The sequence below is a fragment of the Gobius niger genome (genome assembly GCF_951799975.1).
Source record: "Gobius niger genome assembly, chromosome: 6".
NCBI lineage: Eukaryota > Metazoa > Chordata > Actinopteri > Gobiiformes > Gobiidae > Gobius > Gobius niger.
Window position 1 is genome coordinate 3,612,346 of NC_136857.1, and position 18,699 is coordinate 3,631,044.

General features: G+C 39.5%; 2 protein-coding genes across 2 annotated transcripts in view; one reads left to right on the plus strand and one right to left on the minus strand.

The window, feature by feature from the left end:
* Positions 1-440: 440 nt before the first annotated feature.
* On the minus strand, positions 441-10,957 carry racgap1 (Rac GTPase activating protein 1). The gene is made up of 16 exons (XM_079558808.1): positions 10,869-10,957; positions 10,569-10,771; positions 10,338-10,486; positions 9,380-9,440; positions 9,254-9,307; positions 8,615-8,692; positions 8,380-8,497; positions 8,105-8,247; positions 7,604-7,768; positions 7,421-7,516; positions 5,910-6,108; positions 5,485-5,590; positions 3,482-3,614; positions 3,128-3,254; positions 940-1,039; positions 441-828 (listed from the first exon to the last, which is right to left on the minus strand). The coding sequence occupies exons 1-16, from the start codon at positions 10,951-10,953 to the stop codon at positions 753-755; spliced, it is 1,893 nt and encodes a 630-aa protein (XP_079414934.1). The 5' UTR covers positions 10,954-10,957; the 3' UTR covers positions 441-752.
* Positions 10,958-14,570: 3,613 nt separating this feature from the next.
* LOC306964699 (inactive dipeptidyl peptidase 10) overlaps positions 14,571-18,699 on the plus strand; it is a 109,228-nt gene continuing 105,099 nt past the window's right edge. The window contains exon 1 of the mRNA XM_079558806.1: positions 14,571-14,730. Within this exon, the coding sequence (XP_079414932.1) occupies positions 14,692-14,730 (39 nt within the window). The 5' untranslated portion in view covers positions 14,571-14,691. The remainder of the gene's footprint in view (positions 14,731-18,699) is intronic.

Consider the following 18,699-nt stretch of genomic DNA (forward strand, 5'->3'; position numbering starts at 1 on the left):
TGCTCTACAATAGAGGGATAGAATGAGGATGGAGTTTTAGTACCACGGTAAAGCTTCAAACTAAAGTCTTCATACAAACTGACAACTCCTTAATTTAGTCTTAATTGGAATATTTACATGAAATCAAAGATGCCCTAAATGACACCATAATCTTATATATAATTGTGTTTTCTGGTTATGTGAAATGGCAAAATTGTTGTACAAATTTAGTGTATACAAAACAACCATCAGTGTAAAAAAAAAAAAGACTAAAAGAAAAAAGGCCAATTATTTGTCTTGTTCGACTGGGTTAATTAAAGGCAGGATGACAAAGTACTTTAAGAGCAATAAATAAAAAGGAAACAAATCACTGTGTTTTTATCATTTACACAAATGCTGAAGTATAAAATTTGACAGTTGATTTTTGCGGCTCGTTTGTCCATCAAATCAGAAATCAAGACGCCTTATTTACACAAGTAAAAAAAAACAAGCACAGCACACAGACATTACTACAAGGTTCACACTGAATAAAATGAGAAAACCAGCTCTTCAACCTCTGAGTGACACATGGGCTGAGGCTGATTTGTGAAATGTACAGCGAGCACGTCAAAGCAACTTGTAATCATGCATCAAAAGCGTGCATGGTTCCCTTCAAAACAAAAAATATAAACTTTTAGAAGCACAAAATGAACTATATATTTTAAAACAGGTTAAATGAGGATTAGGAGTAAAAGTAAAAATGTTATCGTTGAATTCAAATGGACAGGCTTCGATCATTTGAGCTGAGGAGACGAAAAGAACTTTCCTTGACGGGGAAAGCCAATGGCAGACTTGCTTTTGCTCCCAAATCTGCAACAGAGCAACAAACAATCCATAGTGAGAAGAAGCAATTGACCAAATAACAGCATAATCCATCAACACCGCCTGAACTAACTGTTGATCCTGGCGTTGGGTTCTTACCTCGGAGTTAGAGAAGACTTCATGCGCTGAGTCAAAGAGCTGGAAGAGGGCGTTTTGTGGAGCTGTTGCTCTGGAGTGGTCAATGGCCCCAAGATGCTCACTGTAAAAACAGGGCAAATATTAGCTTTATAAGGCAAAGGCAGTAGGGCTGCTCGATTATTGAAAAAATAATAATCACGATTATTTTTGTCATAATTGAAATCACGATTATTCAAACGATTATTTGTTGCCTTTAAAAAAATCCATCAAAAAAGTGACAAAAATCCATCAAAAAAGTGACAAAAATCCATCAAAAAAGGACAAAAATCCATCAAAAAAGTGAAAAAAAATCCATCAAAAAAAGTGACAAAAATCCATCAAAAAAAGTGACAAAAATCCATCAAAAAAAGACAAAAATCCATCAAAAAAGTGACAAAAATCCATCAAAAAAAAGGCAAAAATCCATCAAAAAAAGTGACAAAAATCCATCAAAAAAAAGACAAAAATCCATCAAAAAAGTGACAAAAATCCATCAAAAAAGTGACAAAAATCCATCAAAAAAGTGACAAAAATCCATCAAAAAAGTGACAAAAATCCAGCAAAAAAAAGACAATCCAGCAAAAATAGTGACAAAAATCCTGCAAAAAAGTGACAAAAATCCAGCAAAAAAGTGACAAAAATCCAGCAAAAAAAAGACAATCCAGCAAAAATAGTGACAAAAATCCTGCAAAAAATGACAAAAATCCAAAAATTTAAAATGTGGAAAAAATAAAAAAAAAAAAAAAAAATGTGGGGAAAAAAAATTTTAAATCGATTTTTGGCGATTATGCTAATTTTGTAATCGTTTACTGTTGTAATCGAAATCGTAATCGAATTTCGATTAATTGCACAGCCCTAAAAGGCAGCAACATTGTTTAAAGCCAGTAGGATTTTCACTTATAAATAAAAAGTAAATACTAGCATTTATTTTATGATAGATCATTTCATCAGTGTAAAAATACCTCATAAATGTACAAACAAACTCAGCTCTCCTAAGAAATGACTAACTTTACAGAGAGGGGACGTCTCCAGCTCGTCTCCGTACATGTTGACTAAAGTCAGCAGAATTTGAGATTTAAACAGGTTAGGTAGAGCTGCAACTAACGATTATTTCGGTAATCGATTATTCTACCGATTATTTTTACGATTAATCGATTGGCTGTGAAAGGTGCATGGAAATTGTATTTTTTATTTTTTTTATCACATAAGCTAAAGTGTCGCCGCTTGAGGACATGTTGATGGAGTAAACTTAAAGTAAACGTTTGTGGGAGGCTATTTGTGCTAATTCTGCTTTCTGATTGGACGAGACAAAGACAGATATTTATGAAATTTACAATGTACAAAACACGGCAGACCCTCGCTTAAAAAACAAAGTAGGTTTTCATCCACATTACATAATTTTCATGTCTTTTTTGCTCTATTTTAGTCTGTGTTTACTAGAAAACGATTACTCGATTACTGAAATAGTTGACAACTATTTTAGTAATCGATTAGTCGTCGATTAATCGATTAGTTGTTTCAGCCCTAAGGTTAGGTCCTCATCCGAATCCATTCTTTGATTATTCACTGCAGTAATAGCATTTTCTGTGTCGAGCTGGTCAATAGGAGCATGTTTTGCACAGTATAGTCCAAAATGTTACGCAGTGTCCCTTTAAAGTGACGATAAAATGAGCACAAAACGTGTATCTTTTCTGCTTATGTTATAAAAATGTGTTTAGATTTTAGTTCCTAATGTTACTAAACCAGTGATTCCTAAACTTTTTGGAGCCGTGTTCCCACTGAGGCTTTGGGTGATCAGGCGTATACCCCCTACTACCAATTGTTAACTTTTTTTCCTCAAAAATGTCTTTGTGTCCCCCTGGAGCGTCCTGCCAGTTTGGAAACCACTGTACTCAACCATTTCAACACAGTAAACTTAAAAACAAGGCTAAAATCAAACTTAAAAAAAGATACCATTTGGTCTTTAAGGCTAGGTTAGCTTAAAAATAAAAGTGTCACATCATATTGCAATGACAATAATTTGGAAATATATTCTGTAGCGTCACTGCTGTTCCTTTTGCAACAATGCAGAAATGCCCTTGTGACACAAAGGGTTTCTCATCTCCTTGCCCCCACTTAATTCCACCATAGGCCTATAATGGAATGATGCTGTTGAGTGAAGGAAACACACCTCTCTCAGGAGTAGAGTAGCAGTTTGCATTCTCGATGATCAGGTGGTCGTAGTTTGGCTGTATATTTTCCGCCATGACAAACTGGCCCCAGTAGTTCACAGGCAGAGACAACAGGCGCTCCACAACCTTCAAAGCACAGAGAGAGCCGTGAAAACACAACATTAATGAGATTTCAGGGGATTGCCTCAGACGCAGCAGCACGATCAGACTGGTGATATAAATGCCTTTGGCTCAACAGGAGGGAATGCCACCATCAGTTTCTTTAATATAATAAGGAGCCGTCATTGAGTCAGTAATAGCCGTAAGTCCGATAGCAGCCAGTGAACTGTGAGAACCCTTTTCCCCTCGCTCACCTTAGGCTGTCGTTTCGTGTCCTGCAGGATCGTCATAGGCTCGGGGTTAGGAACGGCGTGACCCACAATAGTCGGACCGAACACTCGAGCGAGGTTACCGATGTCCATCCTCGTGTCTTCGCTGCTCGCCACCCTGTGTTCATAAAGGAGTTACAGGTTAGCTGTGAGATTCATCACAATACACGCTATGGTCAGTCACATTGAGAACGCTTTGGGCCAGATCTTGTGGTTCATGGCGCAGGCTCTAGAGCAGACGACTGCGCAGACGGTGGCGCTCTTTGCAATCTTCAGTGTCATACCTGGCGCAAAAAGTGGGCAGGACAGGAGGGGGGACAGACTCGCATTGCGATGTTGTGGTGCCGCCCCCCCCCCCATGCTTTCCCCAGACCTGAGGAAGGCGGTGGGTGGCGAGGGGGGGTTCTCCTGTAAACGTGAAACATGCCTGATGCAGCGCAATGTTTAATAAAGATTAAAGAAATAAAAGTGTCCCTCCGCTGCTGCAGATCCAAGCTGAGCGGGCGGGACAGAGAGGCCTCGCGCTGGACACCGCTCGAATGCACAAAGTTACGAAATGTACAGGATTTAATTGATCAGAAACTGTCATATAGATACAGACGCATCTCGTCATAGAAGGGGGCGTGGCTTCGCCGAGGGGGAAAATAGAATCTTTAGAGAAACACAATTTTTCCTCTTTTTAGCCATTTTCTGGTGGAATATCAACTTATTTATCACATAAATAAAGTCAAGTGTAAATCGGGCCCACATGGATATTTTGTCGCAACAGATTGTTCAGTAGAAGTGAAAAAACGGCAGTTGTAGCAAGCGCTAGCTAACCGTTAGCATTAGCCCGATGCTAACATGTAGCATCAAGTTAGCATTGTCTGTTATTTATGTATTTATGGGCTGTTGAACCACTTTGCTCCTCCCCATGTCTTTGTATCTTTATTTAGTCGAAAACTATATTTATAATTCAGCATTTGTTACAGTAGTTTTTGAATAATTAGAGAAAATTTTCATTTTTTCAAAATTGTTTTCCCCCTTAACTGTTTTCAAAAATGACCATATATGGGCGATTCCAGAGGTGCCGTCTGTATCTATCGGCTGCGGAGGATTTACAGAGTTATGCAGTAGTTGCAAGAAAACTGTAGCGTATTGGAACATTTGAGCTACAGCTGCAGGATTCTTGGAGCGGCTGAAAAGTTACAATGTGCGTCTTTCTTTTGGACTGAGCTGTGGCTGCACAAGGAGCGTCATCAGGAGGTAAAGACAGACTCACAATGGTAAGACTGACACAGATCAGACCTGGTGTTGTGGCACTTGAGGCATGTGTAGTTTATTTATGGAAAACTGTTGTTGTTTTGGTGTTAGGGGTGTGTTATGGTGTTAGGGGTGTGTGCGTTGATCTACTGTATCAAAGTAAGCCTGTGCGCAACCGACGCTCAACCAGACTTTTCAAGGCAATTTCGCTTTTGTTTTCAATTTGACGTCGATTCTAAGGAAGAAGACAAGGCAGCGCGATGTAAAGAGGAACATAATGTGAAGGTTGCCATAGAAGAGCAGCGCGAGTGCTGCTTGTAATGAACCACGCCTCAGTCGGCCTCTTTTTCTTGAATAAGGCCCTCTCCCGCGGCGCAGCCTTTAGTGCAAAACCTGCGCCACATGCAAGATCGCACGTGTACTATGTTGCGTTTAGAGTTGTGCACGGACTGAGCCAGTCACAAGATCTGGCCCATAATCCTCTCTGCATTCACTACTGTAACTCTCTTCAAATTCCAACATCTAGTGAATATTGTATTCTTATCTAAGATTGCTACTGGTCAGAAATCATCAAAACAGAGCCTCATTCAAAAAGGCTTTTCAGCAATGGGAAGCTGGCAAAAAGTGCAAAGTAAATAAAGTGAAGATGTTCTTTGGTGGTCTTCATTGCGTTGGTCAATCTTAAACTATATAAGGAAATCAGTCAGTGAATGCAAGTGTCTAATGGTTTACTGTTGAGGACTTACCTTTGAAGATGAAGCACCAGAAAAGCCAGCGTGTCTCTGTTTGGCTGAGGCAGGTCTCCAACAGTCTGATACATCAGGGCGACGCTGTTGTCATCGTCAGAAACCGCTGGAGGGCAGATGGAAAATCAGGTGAAAAAGCTGTCAAACCACGTCGTTTGTTTCGCCTCAGACAGAAAACTCAATAACTGCGAGTAGAAAAGGCCAAAAAACTAAGCCACAATATAAATCTCATCATTTATTACTGGCAACTTCTGAAAAAACACGCCGCAAACTCATAAGCGAATGTGTCCACTGGGTGCAATTCCACTCACTATTACAGAGTCTCGGGAGTTTCAAGGACGCCCATAAATCGGCCTTTATTTTCTGTTGCAGTGTTTGGTCCCCCATTACGGTCATCCATCAGCACAGGCAGCGGGAACACTCACCGGCCGCGTCCATGAAAGGCTGGTTGAGGCGGAAGGTGAGGAGAGGCTCCTTCAGGTTTCGGAGGAAGTCCTTGAGCAGCCCCGCGATGGCGTGAATGTCGTCCACTTTGCTCAACAACGGCACCGTTTTGTTTCTGAGGAACTTCTCTTTCAGATCCTTGACTGTGCGGTCGGCCCCGGACACGCGATACAGGCCGGGCTGACGGGAGAAATGACAAATCCATCAATGAGGAAACTGCTCTGATTTCATCATGGGTTTTATAGTTAGGTTTTGTTTTAATAGAGGAACCGGGAACAACATTAAAATAGAGAAAAGTCTGTTAAGCAAAAAAAAATTTGTTAAAGGAATAGGCCACCGTTTTTCCATACTGAGATATGTTCTTACCTGAGCTTTGACGAGTTCTTTAGGACCTGTCTGATCTTCCCCCGTGCCTTCAGTCACGTAAACACAGCGCAGACGGCGTTAGCATTTAGCCTCTCCCTCTCTCCTCTATAGCTCCAAAACAGGTCAAGATAGAAGCTACCAAGCTCTTCCACGTTTTCCCTATTTAAATATGGTTACGTGAAGTGTTCCACTACAAAGTATAGTTACACAAAATTAAACAATGTGGATTTTCTAAGCGGATAAAAGGGGGGACTATATTGTAAGGCGTAATAATACCAGGAGTAGCTCGACATCCGCGCAGTAAAGTGAAGATTACTGCGCGGATTTCGAACTACTCCTGGTATATTTTGTGTAATTATACTTCACGTAACCATATTTAAATAGGGAAAACGTGGAAGAGCTTGGTAGCTTCTATCTTGACCTGTTTTGGAGCTATAGAGGAGAGAGGGAGAGGCTAAATGCTAACACAGTCTGCGCTGTGTTTACGTGACTGAAGGCACGGGGGAAGATCAGACAGGTCCTAAAGAACTCGTCAAAGCTAAGGTAAGAACATATCTCAGTATGTAAAAACGGTGGCCTATTCCTTTAAGAAAAAGAAGAGAATTTTAGCAAGATGGTGGTGGTCTGTTTAGCTGCAGCTGAACCGGCTCTCAAAGTAAATATGCCATCTGTAAATGAGAGATCAGTGAATGTTCAAAACATTCTGCTGCCGATGCCTGTTTGCACTTTCTCTATTGATATATGACTGCTCCTTTGTAGCTACCTTTTTTATTTTCATTTTAGATATGTGTGAGTACAAAGCAACACAATGTTGTTGTGTGTATTTGAACGACAAATAAAATTCAATCTATGTATCCATCTATCCAAGCATAAAAAGAAGAACCCAAGAGAGTGAAGTAATTGAAATCGCAGCAGCTTGCCAACACATCCATCAGTGCAAGTATAGTAATTTCTAAACAGATTGGTAGCTCGAGAGCCAATTACAATTTTAATCTCCAAGAGAACAGATTGTTAAATCTTGGTTACAGCGATGTGTGAGCTAAAGAGACGACATTAAAGCTAACAACTAAGACCTGAGGCTTAACAGTTCTCTTCAAATCTGTGAAATATCAGAGGAAAGACTTACCTCACACAGGCCTCTCTGCTCAATCTCGCTGATGCAGTGCACAACAAGAGGCGGAATCATAGGAGAGGTTTCTGGGACATAATCTGACAGAACCCCCTGGAACAAAGCAGAATGTGTATAATGTTATTGTCTTATAAACTCACACAGTAATCAAACATGTACTAAAGCGCAGATGGCTCTTACTTCTCCGATCTTGACGGGGGTGGCCGGGAGAGTCGGGATGCAGGGCAGAGGGCAGCGGTCACGGCACTCTGGGTGAGACACTACTCTGCAGTCACGGCATTTCAGCGAGATCTTTCCAAACTTAATTCTTTTGCCACATGGCACACAAGACTCTGGTTTAATCACCTGTGCACAAGGCATCAAAACGGTAACATAAACAACATGTACAAACGCTAAAATAATGTCACTGTATTAACATATTCTGTGGTAACATAACTGATGTTTGGTTATGATAGATAAACAACGCCTGGCCCGCAAGCCACATCCAGCCCATCTGCATGTGCCCGACTAACGAACACTTTCAGGAGTGTGTACAGTCTTAAATATGTTTTGTGAGTAATTTTGAGTAAACCTGTTCAGATGGATTGCTGTTCAGTATCATCTTTGAATGTTTTATTGCACACACTGAATATTTTCCCCCTTGGGTGAAAGAAAATCAAATTACTCAACAAGTGCGCTCACCGTTTTGGAGACAAACTCGTGCAGACGAACTCCTCCGTTGTTCTGGGGAGTCCTCGGCAGAGTTTTCATCTCCGCCTCAGGGAGGTTCGGCTGCTTAAACACATCATCAGACTTGACAGATTCAGAATCCCACTCCATCGCGGCTGTGAAAATGAGAAAATTACAAACCCTGGAGTTATGTGAAAATAGAGTACACATTAAAGTAAAGCAAAACCTTAACTTTGACTAACATTTACAGAGAGATTTCAAACTTTCTTTAAAAAGGTGTGTATTACCAGTCCTTCTCCGGCTGCGGGTCCAGTACGGCACAGTCTCAATGGTGGAAATGGCCTCGACCGGTCCTCCATCGCCTGGAACCATCACTGTGGTCTTTGTCACCAAGGTCTCACTTCCCTGTAGGTACAATGGATTCAGGAGGTTACCAAAGGTTCCCATTGGAGGAAAATTTAAGCGTTTACAATTACATCAGACAATTTATTATTCTTATGATTTTGTTTTACAATCCCTTACCCCTCCTGATACTTTGCCTGTTGATCGAGATCTTTTAGAGACATTTGGAGGCCCATCAACGTGATTTCTTGAGGAGCGCTAAAACAACAAAGGCTTAGAATTATATTGCGCTTGACAATGTCTCCCTATTTGCCCTCGACTCTCACACTCACTGCCTTCTCTCCCCTCCTCAACTGAAAATGATCATATTAGTCATTCAGTGGTAAGAAGATGACATGGCAACAACAAGCACCACCACCTCTCCAACACAAATTGGGGCTGCATGATGTAAAAAAGAAAAAAAAAGAAAAATAGCTTCCTCTGACAATTGCAATTCGTATCAGCATTTGAGAGAAGGCAGGAAACTAATTCAAGAATCCTTTTGAGCAGAATGTTCACTGCTTAAATAAACAAGTTCCCACAGAAACAAAACAGTTTGTCGCATTAGATATTTATACTGCCGAAATAATTGTACTTCTAATTCGCGAATTGCAACCACTCAAATTGCAATTTTGGGAATCATTGTGCAGCCTCATCACATTCATAGTGACAGAGGCGTCTTGCACAAGGGTACGACATAATGCACTGCAGACAATAGACTTAAAACCAATGAGTGTTGTGTTGTCTGGCCTACATCTCTACAGTCATGAAGAGACCAACCCTTTTCTCTCTCTTCTTGAGCCTCACTGTCTTCACGGTAGAAGAATCCCAGTCCTGTCAAACATACAATATAAAATGAATTCTTAAAGTTATTACAAAACACAATATAAGAAGTATGGAACTTACCAAAGAGTCATCATAGCTCATGTCGGATAAGATGGAACCGGATTCATCAATTGTTGTCAATCTATCGAAGAGGAAAAAAGGAAATATAACTCAACTCGACTGTTTTCTTGGATGGAGTCGAGCTCAGACTCGTCACTGAGTTCAAATACCTGGGACTGACATTGGACACAACGCCGACATTTAAGAAACATGTTAAACGGCTCACTAAAACTGTTCATTTTAATGTAGCAAATTTTAGACAGGTAAGACCCTTTAAGTCTCTGTATGCGGCCCGAATGTTCTTACACTCCATGATTCTGTCTCATATTGTATAACCACATGGTCACTTGCTGCTGGTACAACACTCAAACCAATAGAGTCTCTTTTTAAAAAAGCCATAAAAATCTTGGACAAGAAGCCGTTCTCCTTTCACCACTGCACTGTTTTAGAGAAGCATCATTTACTCAATGTTGAAAACTTCATTCATTTTAAATATGGTTGCCTTGTATATAAAGTATTGCATGGACTTGCTCCACCTCCATTGCAGGATTTCATCAAGCCAAAGTCTGTTAGTGGGATCATGGGCACCATGGCATCAGCTGGAGGAGACTGTGAGGTTCCACAGGAGAACCTCCTCTGGACAGACTGTGCTCTGGAATAGTCTCCCTTTATCAGTCAGACTTTTAAAGCACGTTTTAAACTGTGGCTAAAGGAAAACCAGGCCTGTGAACACTTTTAGTTGTTACTGCATTTATTGTTGTCACATTATGTTAATTGTAAATTGTGTATGTGCTGCCTGCCTCGGGACTACAGATGGAAACTAGCATCCCCGCTATAATCTGGCTTATTTAAAGTGCTCATGTGCAACTGTTCATCCATATGCATTGTCCCTATTAAATAAATAAATAAAATAAAAAACTAAATAAAAAACTAAAATCTAATTATAAACATATGTGGTCAATATGCAACATGTTCTTACCTTCGACTGGTGTTGAGGTTGGCTGCTGCCTGGTTGTTTGTGTTGGCATTGAGGAAGGCCAAAGCTGAGCGCTGTTCTGCACTGAGCTGGATGCTGTTGGAGGATCCTTCACTGGTGAGAAGGTCCCGGATCAGCTGGATTTGGCGATCCTGTAACAAATGGGAGTCAATGAGATTATTGCAAAAGTAACGGTTGCACCAAACTCAAAATGATTTCTTTTTTTATGCATACCAGCTTCTCACAGTCGGCTTCTGCTTTCTGTCGGCGCCGTATCTCCACATCCACCTGATTTCTGGCGTGTTTCAGCTTCACCTCCAAAGCTCCCCTCTCAGTCTCCGTTTTGGTGAGCATCTCCTTGGCCGACCCGAGCTCCTGCTCTGACCTCAGCCACTTTCGGCGGCAGTCGTCAAAGTTTTGGACCATCTGAATAAAGTCTGGCAAAAAAAAAGAGAGAGAAGCGTATGTTGCAATATTAACCGGAATCCCGTTGTGTGCTCCTCGCCGTTCAAGACAGAAAATAAAAGTACTTACTAGGCTCAATGTGTTCATTCAGCACATCCACCTGAGTGAGGAGCTTGTCATATAAGCCCTGGAGGTTTCCCAGAGCAAACTCCATGGTTAAAGCCCTGGAGGGAAAAAAGTGATGAACAAGATAAGCTTTATTTTGGCAGTCAAGTAACACACTGGAGCTCCATAACACAAAGTTAAATGTATATGGCCCGCGCTGAATCTCTTCGCCGTAGCATTCAACAGGTCATAGTTTTAGACTTTAGCCAACTGCAAAGTAAACATGTCTGTGAAGTGAAGACTCAGTGTACTGCGCTCTAGAATCAAGGAACTCAGGGTTCCTGCACAGTTTGCAATGAGAAGTATAAAACCTTTTTAAGACCTAAAAATTACAACATTTAAGACCACGAGCTCCTTTAGATGACTCGCATTTAATGTCAAATTAAGTCAAGAAATATATAGCAACTTGCATAATTTATTAACAAACGGTTAGGGAAAAAATGTCTTAGGGATGGAGGCATTTTCTTTTATATATTGCCTTAATTTGCAACTTCATACAGATTATTTATGTGGGCATTAAATTCTATTCTTTATGAAATACAATGGTAAATGGTCTCAACTTATATAGCGCTTTTCCACCTACATTAGGCACTCAAAGCGCTTTACAGCAAGGATCCACTCACCCATTCATACACTCATTCATACACCAATGTACGCAGACACTGGGGGCAATGTGGGTGAAGTGTCTTGCCCAAGGACACAACGACAGTGTGCACTTCCAGGAGGTGGGATTCGAACCCCCGATCATGAGACGACCCGCTCTACCATCTGCGCCACTGTAGCCCAATCATTTCTCATTCTAAATGAATGGGCTACGAGTTCACACTTCATGCCGTGTTTACCACGGAATTAAACAGCAGAAAGAATCCAGTGCATCAGACTCTCTTGAATTAGACCAGTGTTTCCCAACCAGGGGTACGGGGACCTGGGGGTACTCGAGGACCTAGCAGGGGGTACTTGGAACCAGTGTTAATTTCGTCGACTAAAATATTTAGTCTTAATTTTAGTCAAAGTGAAATTTTTGACGACTAAAATTGGACTAAAACTAAATTAAAAGTTTCTCATGAAACTAAAACTATGACCAAAATGTCCAGATATTTGAGTCGACTAAAATAAGACTAAATAAAAAAGAAAAGGAGAGACTAAAATCATCCAAACTTCTATTGACCGTCTGAAAGAGCCTCAGATCATTTACAATCACCGCTAAAGGATCAGCTGAGCTTTGTTCATGTGAAGCAGCTCCATGAAGCAAGATTAAATATGATTATAATGAATATTATCAATGCAAAGCCGACTAAATTAGTCTTAAATTTAGTCGACGAAAACTAGACTAAAATTGAAACGATTTTTTTGACTAAATCTCGACTAAAATTAACTCACATTTTAGTCAAAAGATTAAGACTAAAACTAAATTAAAATATGTTGTCAAAATTAACACTGCTTGAAACTATATTAGATTGAAAAAAGCTTTTTTTTTTTTATAGGAAAGGCTATATTGTTCAGTAAAATGTGTTGCTTTGAGAGAATTGTAGGTTTATTTTTGACTGCAACATTGTCCTTTTTCTTACAAATACCACTTTTAAGTAACTACTTTCTAAATAAACTGTGACACCCTTGAGGTAGGGGGTGCACGGGTGACCCCTGAAAGGCCAAAGGGGAACGAAAGACAAAAAACGTTGGAAACCACTGAATTAGACGACTGCCACTAGGCCAATCTATCCAGTTTTTAAAGCAATGTTTGACAGAACGATAACACACTGGTGCAAAGGAAACGCAAAAAGAGTCAGAAGAGCATCACCAAACACCACCGCGTTTCATCCAGGTGAGCACCCCAGTGAGCACCCCTGTGAGCACCTGGCGGGGGCTAAAACGTGGACACAGACACACATACAACTTTATACTAAAAAGTTAAAAAGGATCCGATAAAGTGACGCGGTGAAGCTGACGTGGCTAACAGCTAGCTTCTCTGTAAAACATATACAGTACATGATCTTAAAACTTCGCGTGACCTTTTCTTGAAACTGTTCAAAACAAGACGCAGAGGATAATCTAACTACTCGTATGTCAAAATATACGTGGTTTACTCCATCACCAGTTTAACGGGCTGTACAAAAGGGCACATTAGGCTACGGATCACCTGGCGATAGATTATACTTTGTAACTAAGCGCCGTTAGTTAATGCTTAACAACAAAAGTCACCGCGCTGTAAACAAACTGACGTTACTTCTCAAAAGCAAAGCAGGTGCACTCACTCAAACTGTGTTTTTGTCCAGGAACGATGACTCCAGATCCTCGGTCTTCGTAAAAACGGATTAATCCCGTTTAGACGCTCTTTTCGCCAACAACAAGAAGAGCCTTTGTCCGCATCACGTCGTTTCCGCAGATTCGCGAGCGCCACGCATTTCAAATTTCAGCTTTGGGCCAATGAGAGGAGAGGAGCGCGTACGTCAAACTTACGCAAACCTTCAAAGTAAAAGAATTACAAATGTGTGCCATGCGAAATAAAATAAAGTAATAATAATAATAATAATAATAATAATAATAATAATAATAATAATAATAATAATAATAATAATAATAATAATAATAATAATAATAATAATAATAATAATAATAATAATAACAATAATAAATGTCGCTTTTTTTCGTACGTCAAACTTACGCAAACCTTCAAAGTAAAAAATAAAAATAAAAATAATAATGATAATATAATAATAATAATAATAATAATAATAATAATAATAATAATAACGTCGCTTTTTTTCGTACGTCAAACTTACGCAAACTTTCAAAGTAAAAGAATTACAAATGTGCGCCATGCTAAATAAAATAATAATAATGATAATGATAATAATAATAATAATAATAATAATAATAATAATAATAATAATAATAATAATAATAATAATAATAATAATAATAATAATAATAATAATATGTCGCTTTTAAACGTATTTAATTTATCCATAGTATTTTAGTAGTAAGTAGTAAGTATTAAAATGTTAAGATACGTAACTTTTAAGATTAAACTAACCACTTTGGCTTAATTTAAGCTTAATAAATTGTGGGTAAGAAAAATATTGAGTGGTCACATTTGTGGAAAAAGTGGCTCGTGAGCAGAAAAGTAAAAAATAAAAATGTTAAACGATTTAGATTCGGTGGAAACATTCCACATCCGGCGAACGCCAACAAAATAAAATAAACTGCAGCAGCCAACGAAGCGAGCGCGTGGATTTTTTTCTTGGACCGAAGAGTGGAAAAATAACGACCACGTTTGGCCACCGCTGCAGCGAGGCTTGAACGGTTGGCTTTGTGTAAGATGTTGTTTCATTCATACTTCCAACCGAGATTTGACCACAGTGCATTCATTCATTACTACACAACTGCCATTCAATATTAAATCGCGATGTAAGTGTATTTAGGAGTGTTGCTGAATGAAGAATGAGTGATCCCTTGCCATACCTTTGCTCGCCTCTCCAATTTAATTTAGTGTACTAGGAATTAATTTACCACTGTGCACCGAGACGCCCTTCAAATCGACGACGTATTCAAACAATTAATCATTCAAACAACCAATCAATCGATATTTCCTCTGTGAAGCAGTTTGGAAACAGGCGGAGGGATGGCTGATGAGAGAGAGAGAGAGGGGAGAGGGAGAGGGAGAGGGAGAGGAGCTCCGCGAGAGGGGGAAAACTTGCAGGAGGCGCGGAGCAGGTGAAGAGAGCGGTCCGGGCGGCTCTTGTGGCATCTTCCAGGCTTCAAACACGGGCTGTGAACGGACTAAAAAATGATTGCCACAACTCAGCAGAACATGACAACAGAGCTGGTACGTGTCCTCCCCCCCATTCACTCTTTGCATGATGTGGTTGTGCATCGCCTTGCAGTCTTATATAGTGCCATTATCTGGGATCCTCACTTCCAAGGCTGTCATTTAGAGCCACATGACGCAAGCGTAAGATACAGGTGTTTGACTCTTTGCTGGACCGGAGTGAGCACTGCGGTGGGGGAGTAGAACCTCTGGACGTGCGCTGTCGAGCTGCACTGTCCCATCCGTGACTTTAACAGGAGGAGCAGCAGATGTTTTTTTTTTTTTTTTTTCCAGAAATATACGAGCGTTTCTCCTCCCACATAGCGTTGTCGCATGCAGAGGTTTTTCTTTTGTTTTCTTTTCATTGCAGTGACAAAGGGAGACTGCGACTGTGTGATTGATTCTCCCTGTCGTCTGAAGATGTGTTTTCTCAATGGAAAAATATAAGTGCATTAGAGTCTATTTGCGATTTTCAGGTCAAACAGTTGTTGCATTCATTGGTGTGGTTAACTTTTTTTTTTACAGCGAGTGCATTGAAACAGATTGGGCAATGAGTGGGAGAATATGCAATGAATTATGCAGTTGTTTAGCTCTGCCATGAATTTGGTTTAACCGCTTAACTCCTGTTTGGCTTTACCCTAATCAAAAAGGTTATTGGGAAAAAACAGCAAAATAGCCACAAAAAATGAGAAAGAAGAAAACAAGGATGTAAACGCGACAAAAATGTGACAAAAATTCAACAAAAAGTGACAAAAATTCAACAAAAATGTGACAAAAATTCAACAAAAATGTGACAAAAATGTGACAAAAATTAGACAAAAATGTGACAAAAATTCAACAAAAATTCAACAAAAAACCGACAAAAATGTGACAAAAATGTGACAAAAATTCAACAAAAATTCTACAAAAATTCAACAAAAATGTGACAAAAACTCAACAAAAATGTGACAAAAACTCAACAAAAATGTGACAAAAATTAGACAAAAATGTGACAAAAATTCAACAAAATGTGACAAAAATTCAACAAAAACTCAACAAAAATTCAACAAAAACTCAACAAAAATGTGACAAAAATGTGACAAAAATGTGACAAAAATGTGACAAAATCTCAACAAAAATGTGACAAAAATGTGACAAAAATTCTACAAAAATGTGACAAAAATTCAAGAAAAATGTGACAAAAACTCAACAAAAATTCAACAAAAATGTGACAAAAAAGAAAGAAAAAAAAAACATACAAAAGAACAGTTTTGTGGGTCTTAGCTTTCAAATGAGGTGCTACACAGCCCTATACAACAGCCAAAGAGGACAGAATGCACTTGGTTCAGGCGGGTGGTAAGAGGCTAAAAGTCGCCGTTGCCAAACCTCACCTCTCAAACTTCCACAGATGCTCATCAACCTTAACATTAACTTCGGAACAACAAACATTCTCAATTTCAATCAATAAACGTCACCTCATTGTGATGTTTTACTCTTTAACGCATCTCTTGTGATCGAGAAAACAATCATGAGCCAAAACGACGCTCTTTTATTAGTGTCTCTCTCTTTTATATTGCAAAACGACGCTTGACAATAAACACGTCCCGCATGTGTCGTCTACAGTTCATGCTAATGTGATGAAACTGCCCACAAACCTGCTGCATTATTGTCCTTTTTGTCCGTCGGGGGCCACACACACACACACACACACACACACACACACACACACACACACACACACACAGGGGCTGCAGAGCTCACAGTCCATCTATTACCTGCAAATGTCGCAGCGTGTAGTGGCCCGGCGTTCAGTCAATATGATTTGCACAGTAAAGCAATTAATGAGGCAGTCGGCGTCTTCTCATTCTCACCGGAGCTTCATTAGTCTCCAGATGTTGTCGTGTCGTATATTTCAGCAGGTGGGAGGAGACTGGCTGCGTGTTGCTTCTATTATACAGTAGATTCCATGTGTTTAGTCACTGTCTATGCGCGATACGACCTTTTCCACGCAGCCTGGTCGCTGTTCTCGCTCCAGTTTGGTTCTTTAATACAACATGGCTTTGGCGAAATGATTTAGGAAGAATACGATCGCATTTTTTGGGGGGGTGAATCTGTTTTACTCAAGATTCGGTTCACAGTGGGAACACGGACGCTTGAGGGAAGACTCAAATCAGTGTTGACCAGGGGCGTAGCACCAAATTCTGGGCCCTATAGGTACAAACTATCTTTTTGGACCCCCCTCATATTTCTTGTTCTTTAACCACATACCAGTGGTTTGACAGTGCAGTTGATTTATTTTCTATTATAACTTAAGCGACCTAAAAATCTAGATTAGTCCTGGATACTTAGTTCATTGTTTTGCTTTTGTTTGTTGTGAACTCGATGTTTGACTTGAAATTTCATCTGGATCGGCTTCAGTTACAGAAATTGAATAACCTTCAATCCCGGTGGTGATATAGATATTTAAATTGGTTGTGGAATATTCTGCATAATGATTATTAGCATCACATTAAACAGGACGACTGCACCAGGAACATGGGATGTTTGTGCTGGGAATAACAAATGTGTGACTTTAAAGTAGGCATTAACCTCTCAACTCCCACCGGAACGGATCCCATTTTCTCCAGTTTGGCTTTACCCTAATCAAAAAGCTTCTTGGGGAAAAAAGCACCAAAACAGCTGCAAAAAATGAGAAGAAAACAAGGATGTAAACGGGACAAAAATGTGACAAAAACTCAACAAAAAAGTGACAGAAATGTGACAAAAAAATGACAAAAAATCAACAAAAAAATGACAAAAATTCAACAAAAATGTGACAAAAATTCAACAAAATTGTGACAAAAATGTGACAAAAATTCAACAAAAATGTGACAAAAATTCAACAAAAATGTGACAAAAATTCGACAAAAATTCGACAAAAATTCGACAAAAAAAAGAATTAAAAAAAACATAAAAAATGTGACAAAAAATAAATAAAAAAATGACAAAAATTCAACAAAAATGTGACAAAAATAAAAAAAACATGAAACAGAAAAAAGGAGACACAACACAGCAACAACGCAAGGAAAAAGATCTGTTTTGTGGGTCTTAGCTTTCAAATGAGGTGTTACACAGGCCTATATAACGGCCAAAGAGGACAGAATGCATTTGGTTTAGGCGGGTGGTAAGAGGTAAAAATGCTATTTTGCAAAAAAGAAATATTATTCTACATGTTGTCTCATGAACAAAAAAGCTCCAGGGCTTCAGCCTCATTTAGTCTCGCTCCATATTTGAAGCCGCTGAACCATTTGGCACATTTTTAAATTCATCCATCATTATTGTTTGTGCAAAATTCTGTTGAGCAACCGTTGTATTTCAGCCGGTTGTTCAATTCTTATATCATCAATTATGAGGAAACTTAGAAAGTACAACACAGAACGCTTTTTGCAGCACTTTTCAGGGCCCCCACCCTGCTCTGGGCCCTGGGTACACAGCACCCTTTACACAGTCCGACGCCCCTGGTGTTGCCAGATGGAGCTCACCGTTTCCAGCTCAATGGCCTCTTCGAATCTGCCCCAAAATCGGCCCAATTACATTTTTATTCACTTAATAAAAATCTTTTGCTCTGTGGTGAGAGTTCGGCACGAGAAACCCCCAGGCCTGAATATAATGACAAACCTCTGCTTCTTCTGAATATAGGTTTCACATTTTGAAAGTCATGCCCAACATAATCCTCCACCTAAGGGTAAAGTTGCCAAATTAGGAGGAAATGCTAAATTTCAGCTATACCAACAAAAGAATAAGATGCATTTTAGAACATGTTGAGTCCAAACTAGAAATGACAGATTATTATCAGATTTTATACTTTGCATAATCTCTCGGAGACTGTGTTTAGTTCTAGTTTCATTTATCAAGATGGTGTCTCCTATCTTGGTAAATGTGCTGTTCTTTTTGACAGATAACAGGATTAGAGATGATATTCGTGTACATTAAAGGAACAGGCCACCGTTTTTACATACTGAGATATGT